We start from the raw sequence: 9133 nt of genomic DNA on the forward strand, positions 1-9133 counted from the left end.
AGTTCTTACGCGATTTGGCTTTTATGAGCTGCTTTCTGTAGCTCTGTTTGCTTTTCTTCAAGGGTTTCTAGTTTCTCCTGCATTTCATAGAATCCATCTTGAAACTGCTTACAAGAAGCCTGCAAAGACAAAACAAACAAGAAATTGCTCATCCTGGTGTGAGTAATGACTGAATTACAAGTGAATTTCAGCAATAAAACCATCAATTACTGTCCTAGGATCTCATTTCCCAGTAGTCATGGAATGCTGTTTTCTGCAATAAGAGTGGTGAAATTCTTCTCATCACAGTACTAGGACTTGGAAGTTATAATTAACACAAGCTGTCCATCCTACACCTTGAAGTCAGATCATTCGGTGACCTTCTCATTCCAAATTCATTTGATGTCTTTGGCTAAAGTGCCACAAGTGATTTTTGAGCATACAGAGGACGAAAAGTGGCCATCTGCTTTTCTGCTATCAGAATGGTAGAAAAGCAGATTTTATGTTCTGGTTACATGTAATTTTGACTTTTCTACTCTTCTGCCACCTCAAAAAGCAGAACGAACATTGTTTGGTTATGCATTTTTCTATTTTTCTGCTTTTATGCTTCAAGAAAAGCAGATTTTACTTTTTCTTCATTGCTGGCGGCCGAAAAGCAGCCATCTGCTTTTCTCCTTTTGAGCAGGCAGAAATTAGGATCAAACGTTTTGACAACCGTAGATTTTACTTTTTTGCTTTTTTTTATAATGGAGGAGCAATTTTACATAGTCAACTGAAAAGTGGCCATCTGCTTCTCTGCCTTCCAAGGGCCGTGAATGGGGTCATGAACCTCAGGTTATGACCATTTCCTTTTGGGAGATTGAAGATGTATAAACCAATAATTACAGTCCACCCTCTCTTTTATGATGAACAATTCACATGTTTTCCTTGACCCAAGCAAGCTTGTGTGCCTACTGGATGATAGTTGCAAAACTATGTTGCCTTTGAGATGCTGTTTTCTCTGCCTCACAGGGACACTGATACGCACTGCCGTATGGGATTGGTCAACAGAAAACAAAGTTAAGTTTTGGTTTCTATATGTCTTCACTCCCCCAGGACAGAAATGGTTGTAACCCACAGGTTCATGACCCTATTCACTGCCTATCGAGGACAGAAAAGCAGATGGCCACTTTTCGGCCACCTATGTAAAATCTGCTTTTCCGGTATCACAAAAGCAGAAAAGTTGTCGTCAAAACGTTCAATCCACTTTCCTGCTTGTTTGACAAGTAAAAAGCAGATGGCCACTTCTCGGCTGCCATCAAAAAGAGGAAAAGTAAAACTACTTTTGTAGTAGCAGAAAAGCAGAAACGTGGAAAAATGCAAAAATGGTCATTCTGCTTTTGACGTAGCAGAAAAGTAGAAAAAGACGTGAAATCTGCTTTTCAACCATTCTGATAGCAGAAAAGCAGATGGCCACCTTTCGTCCTCCATATTGAGGAACCAAACATTTACGTAAAAAGTACTCCTGAACAAGCCAATTGGATGCTTACAAATATATATAAAGCAAACACTACTTGCAATACAAAAATAGTACCACAAATTGATAACATAATCGAATTTACCTCACTTCCTGCTAGTCTGTCACTCTTGTCTTTGAGACTTTCCTGACATTCTTCCAATTCTTTCAGATATTTATTCTTATCCACCTTCCATGGAATAACCTCTTTCAGAGTAGCTGTCAACTGTTCTTCAAGTACTTTGCAATTCCTGAAATCAAACAAAAATACTTAGTTCTTGTGCCAACACCAGAGACTTCTGTTTTTTTCAGCAACAATTTCTTGGAAGGAAGTGGGCCTGCTCGGCTCAGGAAATAGCTTTCTATGTAGTAGTTTTTGTCTGGTTTCTTATTTAACCCTAACTCCCTTGGGTGTATGTAAAATCATATTGAAATTGGAGGATTTGGGACTGTTAGGGTTAAGGTCATCAAATGTATTATACACCCTCAAAAAAAGTGTGTCAACAACACTCTACAATGATTTCCTACAAATTTAATAAATGTCGGTTCCGGGTTTTTTCTACAATTCCTCAGAGAGGGAAATACGTAGTGTGACCATCAACCCGTGATCCTGTAAGAACCTAATTCAAAATCGCAAAAGCAGCTAAAACATTCAATATTCACTGAAGACGATCACAAAGAATGTTCTCGAACCTCAATTTACTCATAAGAAATGTTATGTCTTCTCAGAGCACAAAAGTACCATGTCACCACCCAGACATGATGTGAGCAATCCACTTGGGTGCCATACGACGTAGAGGAATGCTTTAGTTCTTACCGTTTGGTTGATGCTAATTTCAAAGTTACATCATCCAACTTCTTCTGCTGTTGATCAAACTGTGCACTTTGGTCAAGAAAATAAATCTTTTTTGTGTATTTGTTCATAAGCTTAGAATAAATCAAACTACCTCTGCATAACAACACTACAAAGCTTATGACAACAGTGTACAGTTTGTGAAATGCTAACATAGAACACTAACAATTCTACTTGGACAATTTAAGAAACGGAGGGCAAAGCATGGAAATAATTGGACAATGTTAATGCATTATTTACCATGTCAGTATTATCCTGAAACTGAAAAAGTTTGTTAAAAGAAGGGATTTTCAAAAAGAGGATTTAATCAATTAAGCTGATCAAAGGATATCTTGACATTTACTGGTGTACTTCCTGATTAGGATGCTGAAAAAGAACAAATTTAACACATCCAATTAGCATTTACATGGGTCAACACAAACATACATATGCACAGTGACTTGTGGCATATTGTGACAAATTACACATCCAAGTTTCACTTCAGCGCTTCCATTTTTCACCATTTCTTATAAAACTGCAAAGCTCTGGCATACATGTACATGCACTCCAGCACAGAAACACTGTGGTGAACCATTTGTGCGTGAGTGCCTTGAAATTTGAAATCCAGTCTGATTAATCCAGTTCTTACTCTGTTGATACAATCTTCTTCTTGAGTGCAGCATACAATGTTTGGTCCCTTTGACATTTCTCCAACTCCTGCAGAAAGGGCAAAAACCAAAACTGGCATTACCCATCCTAGTATTCTCTACTTCTGAGGTTCAGAGGATTTGATATTCCGCACTCGAGTACAGCGCACTGTACTTGAGTTAATAAAGGTTATCCTAATCAATTCACCATACAAGTGCGTTAACAAAACTACTGATTGTTAAATATCCTTTTTATCCATCAATATTTCAAAAAAGGTGGTTGTTAAATACCCTTTTTATTCATCAATATTTCAAAAAAGGTGGTTGTTAAATACCCTTTTTATTCATCAATATTTCAAAAAAGGTGGTTGTTAAATACCCTTTTTATTCATTGATATTTCAAAAAAGGTAGTTGTTAAATACCCTTTTTATTCATCGATATTTCAAAAAAGGTGGTCGTTAAATACCCTTTTTATTCATAGATATTTCAAAAAAGGTGGTTGTTAAATACCCTTTTTTTCATCGATATTTCAAAAAAGGTGGTTGTTAAATACCCTTTTTTCATCGATATTTCAAAAAAGGTGGTTGTTAAATACCTTTTTATCCATCAATATTTCAAAAAAGGTGGTTGTTAAATACCCTTTTTATTCATCAATATTTCAAAAAAGGTGGTTGTTAAATACCCTTTTTATTCATCAATATTTCAAAAAAGGTGGTTGTTAAATACCCTTTTTATTCATTGATATTTCAAAAAAGGTAGTTGTTAAATACCCTTTTTATTCATCGATATTTCAAAAAAGGTGGTCGTTAAATACCCTTTTTATTCATAGATATTTCAAAAAAGGTGGTTGTTAAATACCCTTTTTATTCATTGATATTTCAAAAAAGGTGGTTGTTAAATACCCTTTTTATTCATTGATATTTCAAAAAAGGTGGTTGTTAAATACCCTTTTTATTCATTGATATTTCAAAAAAGGTGGTTGTTAAATACCCTTTTTATTCATCAATATTTCAAAAAAGGTGGTTGTTAAATACCCTTTTTATTCATTGATATTTCAAGGTAAGGTGCAGGATCTCGGTTCAAGTGAAAATTAGACCTACCTCTTCCATTTGTTTACATCGGTCACATGATGTCATTGGCATATTTTCATCAATGACTGGCATGCTACCATTGGTACAAGGCACATCACTGTCGTCATTAGTTGTCATGGTAATAGTTGTCTACTGGGTACCATCAGTGGAATACTTCTAAAAATAAAGATATTATTTATACAAATACTGCAGATTAAGAAATTCAGACCAATTCCTGTCAAATACTTCCAAATTAATGAGCTGTTTAGTGGTAAAGAGTGCTATCAAGTAGCAGAACCCAAATCCCGACTCTGAGCCCCACAAACGTCATGTTTAAACGGAACGACTTCACATACGACATCTTGAAATGACTAAACTTTCACACAAGTAGGGTAAGTCTAAGCTAGGAACAGCGATAAGGCTATGATTGGAATATCTCTGTTGGGTGCGTTGTGTGATAATTCAATCTAAGTGATCGGTCAATCTGTGTATGATACATCACTAGTATTGCATGCTTCTCCGATCTGCTTTTCTAATTTGCGGTGGCGGAACACTGTATTTGAAAGACGGAAGTCAGAGATTTCAGAAAGGATCGACTCATAGTGCAACTCGATCGTGCATTTGTTTTGATTGGCTAATTACGCCCAACATCTCCAATGAGTCTTCCAATTGCCAAGACTGGCATGACTGGATTTGATTCAAATTTTTGACAGAAATGTCTTTTACATGTCTTACATGTTCTTGCTGTATGCTGTATTTGTATCAGTCTGGTGTTAGACCGTACAATGAAGTGATATACACTGTCATTTCAAAACTTTCAAAGTCAAGGCCATGCCTGCAAAAACTTTTTGTTTGAGTCCCGAAAGTTAACAGGCAACTGCATGTACATTACTTACATACAGGTACATTGTGCATAAAAGGTTATCAGGGAGATATCAGTTGCAAAGCATTTTCAAAGAAATTTTGGGGGAAATTATCTAGAGTCCATACAAACATGTAAAAAGTTTGGTTTACGTACATTCCAAAAGACAATACAAGGTATCCTGAAGCTGTAGGAACACTCCAAGGTACCACTTGTAGAAACAACACTCTGGTAACCTCATCCCCATGGTGTTGAGCAGTGCTAAGTGCTCTATTAGAAACCAAGCTGGAAATAATTTAAGTAACCATTGGGAAACAGTCTGACAAGCAACAGAGTATGTGTATGCATAGTACATGTATGTCCATGGGCTTGATGGATGTTCCTACCACTTTGCATGTCAAGGATTTAAGGTACACATACCATGCGTAATCTTTCAGAATGTTGAACCAATATTTCTGCACATTCATATGGGCTCTATTTTCCCTTCTAATTACTCTGAAAGATCCTACATGCATACAACAGAGCCAATCATGTGAATATGTAACATTAAGTACTGAACATACTTAACATGCTCATTAAATTTTGGGACTCAATGAACATGATTAAAAATTCTTATGCCATGTACAGTGTGACAGCTTGTCCAGTATGGCCAGAATTTCGAAATTTTGAAATGTCAAAGCATCCAGGCCATAGCCTGGTGTCCGTAGGCAATAAAATTCCAAAATCGTCAAAACAATTCTTGGGACAAGGAAGGGTTGGAATGGTTCAGGCATGTCAGGGTGAATATGAAACAACAGTGGAATTCGTAAAAAAAAAACGAGGGCGGGGTCACTGCCAGACACATCATGCACGACAACTTTGAAAAAATGATTTAGGACCTAGGCCTAGTATCAGGCTTAAGTATAACCACCTTTATGGTAGAAGAGTAACGCACATCCTGTAAGGCTGCTTACCATGCTAACGTCAGTTTTTAATTAAGGCTACACTGTACACAAGTCACACACACAGCTCACGGGCCGGCCATCAACATGCATTCAAGACGTTAGGCCTAGAAGTAGTTAACGTTAGTCTTTAAATACTATACGCCCACGCCTCGATAACAAAAGCTAGACTGGCGTTAATACTTCACCAAAAAAATGGTCAACATACAAACGTCATGAACACGTTCTCTTCAAACCAAGAACGCAAGTTGGCAACAGTAGGCCTACAGTACATGTCACCCGATTTCGCAAGTAACAAGTCAGTAGTGTGCCTGGGACTTGTGTACGTGTTGTAGCGTACATAAAGAGCGCCCTCAAAGTCAATATTCTAAACAAAATAATTGATTAAAATACTTGTGGAGGGCGCCCTCTTAGGTCGAGTTCGGGCGGCCTGCTTGACACGGGTTTCTTGTTCTCGCGCTCGAACGGCGGGAACACGACTCAAGAACACTGTTCTCGGAACAGGATCATACACCACCTGATCCTCGTCAGGGTTTTACAGGAACACACGAAAAAACTCGTGAGATTTTGATTTTTGAACAGCTGCAAAAAGTAGAGAGATGGCTTCCAAAGCCATAGACAATGGGAAGTTTTGCAAAATTAACATTGATTATTTTCCGTAACACAGAAATGAATGTTCTTGTTTATATAGAAAAGAATTCAGCCCATCCAAACATGAACTCGCGAATAACGTAGCCTACATGCACGCCGCCACGTTGCATGTTGCTTGTCACTAACTAACCAACCGGTTGTTTGCTCCCGGCGTTCGAGCGGCCGACCCACGAAAAACAAATCGAGCTGTTTGTGAACATACGAGAACAAGCCGCCCGGACTCAGCCTTAAAGTCCTTGTTATGGTAGCGCCATCAACTCAAAACTCGCGTAATTCAAAATTCAGCTGCAGAAGTAATTCCTGTGAGATATCGACTGCATGTGTGGAGCAGGCACGTAGGAAGATGATTCTACTGGGGGGCCAGAAAATTATATCTCTTTGTGGGAAGTCCAATGCGTGTGATTGTGAGCGAGTAGCGCGAAACCTGTACGGTGTGGGGTCGGCAAATTTTTGTAAGGTTTTGTGCTTTGTAGTGCGAGATTTTTTTAGCAATCGATATTTTGAGATTTAAGCATTTCAAATCCATGTTTGACAGTTTAAAAAAAGATAAGTTAATTATTGTCAGACCTGTAAATTTTCAAAATCTTAAACTACACATTGTGAAGGTGATGTTTTGTAAATTTGTAACAGGAAAAGTGTCTCACAGAAGCATTAAACATAACAAAATCAAGAACCCAAATTTTGCCGGAGGAAATGGTGGTCACATTTAATTAAAACAAGTAGGCCTATTGGAAAGCCTTAACAAGCATTAATGGACTTTTCCTTTTAAAAAAAGAAAACAGTCTTTAATTTTTTGCGCACAAACCAGCTGCGATGTTAAAGCTTTGCCTATGACATCGCAAACCTAATGACATGCACAAGCTTTAAATCTTTATGTTATGGGGATATGTTTAAGTAAAACTTTTATTTACTTGAGGAAACCCCCCCAAAATGAGTGGTCATAGTGAACAAAATCTTACTTTGCCTCAACTATTAAAACATTCAAAGAAAGAAGCTTGTGGATATTTCAGTTTTTTGATAGGAGGTGATGGCTCTATCGTATTCAGAGACGCTCTCTCTTATAGATTGATTTGGGGAATAAACTTAGGGCGATTTCGGAAAAAAAATGTTTATTTGAGGGTTTGTCATTGTGGGATTTATTTCTACGTGGAGACTTTAGTGGAGCCTCGGGAGGGTAGAAATAACAGGAGGAAAATAAAGTAGTGTAGACAAGGGGACCAGCTGCATCCGAATCTGTTGTCTAATGCTAGGTCTATGGCTTCGCTTCATTGGAAATACGCGGAGACACCGATGGAGAAAATAGACCTAGCCGTGAGCTCTGGAAGCCTGTTTCGGACATCGACACGGCCTGCGATGCGGCTCGCTTGCGTACTGTGCGAAATGGGACTCCTCATCGTTATTGGGCGCGGGAGGGGGGAAGGGGGAACGTGCCCCCCCCCACTAAAAACAAACGGAGGAATGGACATTGAAAAAGGCTAACAAAAACATGCCCCCCCCAAAAAAACACACCAGCTGGTGCCCCCACATGATGCTGGTACCCTTTGTGCCCCCCACCAGTAAAATCCTAGCTACGCCACTCCACCAAAAGATCCTGACTGAAAGTGAATATTTAAATTTCCTTTTTCCAATGTGATCTAAGTAAAATTATTACGTACTGCTACAAATGCTATCCACTCTAAACTTCCCCTCTGAGAATGAAAATTACAGCACTTTTTACGGGGCCCACCCCCACTATATTTTCAGAAGGGGCTGCTTCCCCCCCCCCACCCACCCACCCGTTCCTTCATCCGCGTGGAGTGCCTCAAAAAAGCTTGCTTGAGGCCTTTTGAGTGCAAAGGGCGAAAAGTCAAAAAGAAGCCTCAACAAAAATATTGAGAGCATCTTAATCATCCTTAGGATAACAATGGCCAGCCCGTTCCGTTACACATGGACTTTCCTCGACCTCATACAGTTAGCTTCACGCGGACCACGAGCGGACACGTGTGGTGATAAACAAGGAACTATTTCTCTGAATTATTTAAAATGGTGTAATTTTTCCTCCACCATGTTTTCACTTTGGATTTTGTTTTATCGAACACTTGCCGACAGTTGAAAAATTGAAGTCTCCTCGCCCATCTAACTTTATCCCCCAACTGTACGCAAGAGTATGTGAAAGACAACCAAATCTATGATCAAACACGATGGTTATGTAGTTTCACGCACTGCTTGTGCGGCAGTTTTCGCTATCCGCTAATGCGTTGTGCCGTGAAAACGGAAACCGTCGCTTGACAAACCAACACCACGGAAGTCGTCATTGAGCTGGAAGAAAAACCAGAGTATTCAACAATTCAGTTCGTAGAAATGACTTGTTGGAAATACTACTGTCACGATTGTCTTAACTCCAATAAAACCCTACACAAATTCCTGTGTGTAACCTTTTGACCGCCGACCAAACCCCGGAAATTAAAATAGGATTTCTATGCAAGGCAATGACCCTGTTATGACATTTATTGACGAATCGGCATTCGGTGTTGCATTTCTAAATTCTTAGTGTTGGATTTCTGCGCTTTGAGAGGAGTGAGGTAAATTAAATGGCATAGTTTTTATACACTTACAACATGCCCGTTCTCTATTATCATCATTGGCTTTATTAAGAATTTTAAGACAAAATAAATC

At 38.7% G+C, this 9133-nt stretch overlaps 1 protein-coding gene across 8 annotated transcripts in view; it reads right to left on the reverse strand.

Moving 5' to 3' along the window:
• LOC110981757 (uncharacterized) overlaps nt 1-6150 on the reverse strand; it is a 58785-nt gene extending 52635 nt beyond the window's left edge. For 4 of the 8 annotated variants that reach the window (XR_015427606.1, XR_015427608.1, XR_015427607.1 and 1 more), the window contains exons 1-7: nt 5840-6150; nt 4055-4201; nt 2956-3023; nt 2658-2693; nt 2292-2351; nt 1581-1725; nt 10-119 (exon numbers count right to left, since the gene is read on the reverse strand). Coding sequence is in view for 5 of the 8 variants with exons in the window: in XM_087145331.1 (XP_087001457.1) it covers nt 10-119; nt 1581-1725; nt 2292-2351; nt 2658-2693; nt 2956-3023; nt 4055-4162 (527 nt within the window). In the remaining 3 variants the exon portion in view is untranslated. Of the gene's footprint in view, nt 1-9; nt 120-1580; nt 1726-2291; nt 2352-2657; nt 2694-2955; nt 3024-4054; nt 4202-5042; nt 5172-5839 lie in introns of all 8 variants that reach the window. The other 4 variants (XM_087145335.1, XM_087145333.1, XM_087145332.1 and 1 more) reach the window with 4 other exon arrangements.
• Between the last annotated feature and the right edge of the window lie 2983 nt (nt 6151-9133).

The sequence above is a fragment of the Acanthaster planci genome, linkage group LG14 (assembly GCF_054643075.1).
Source record: "Acanthaster planci isolate LZ-2023a linkage group LG14, COTS_SCS, whole genome shotgun sequence".
NCBI classification, from domain to species: domain Eukaryota; kingdom Metazoa; phylum Echinodermata; class Asteroidea; order Valvatida; family Acanthasteridae; genus Acanthaster; species Acanthaster planci.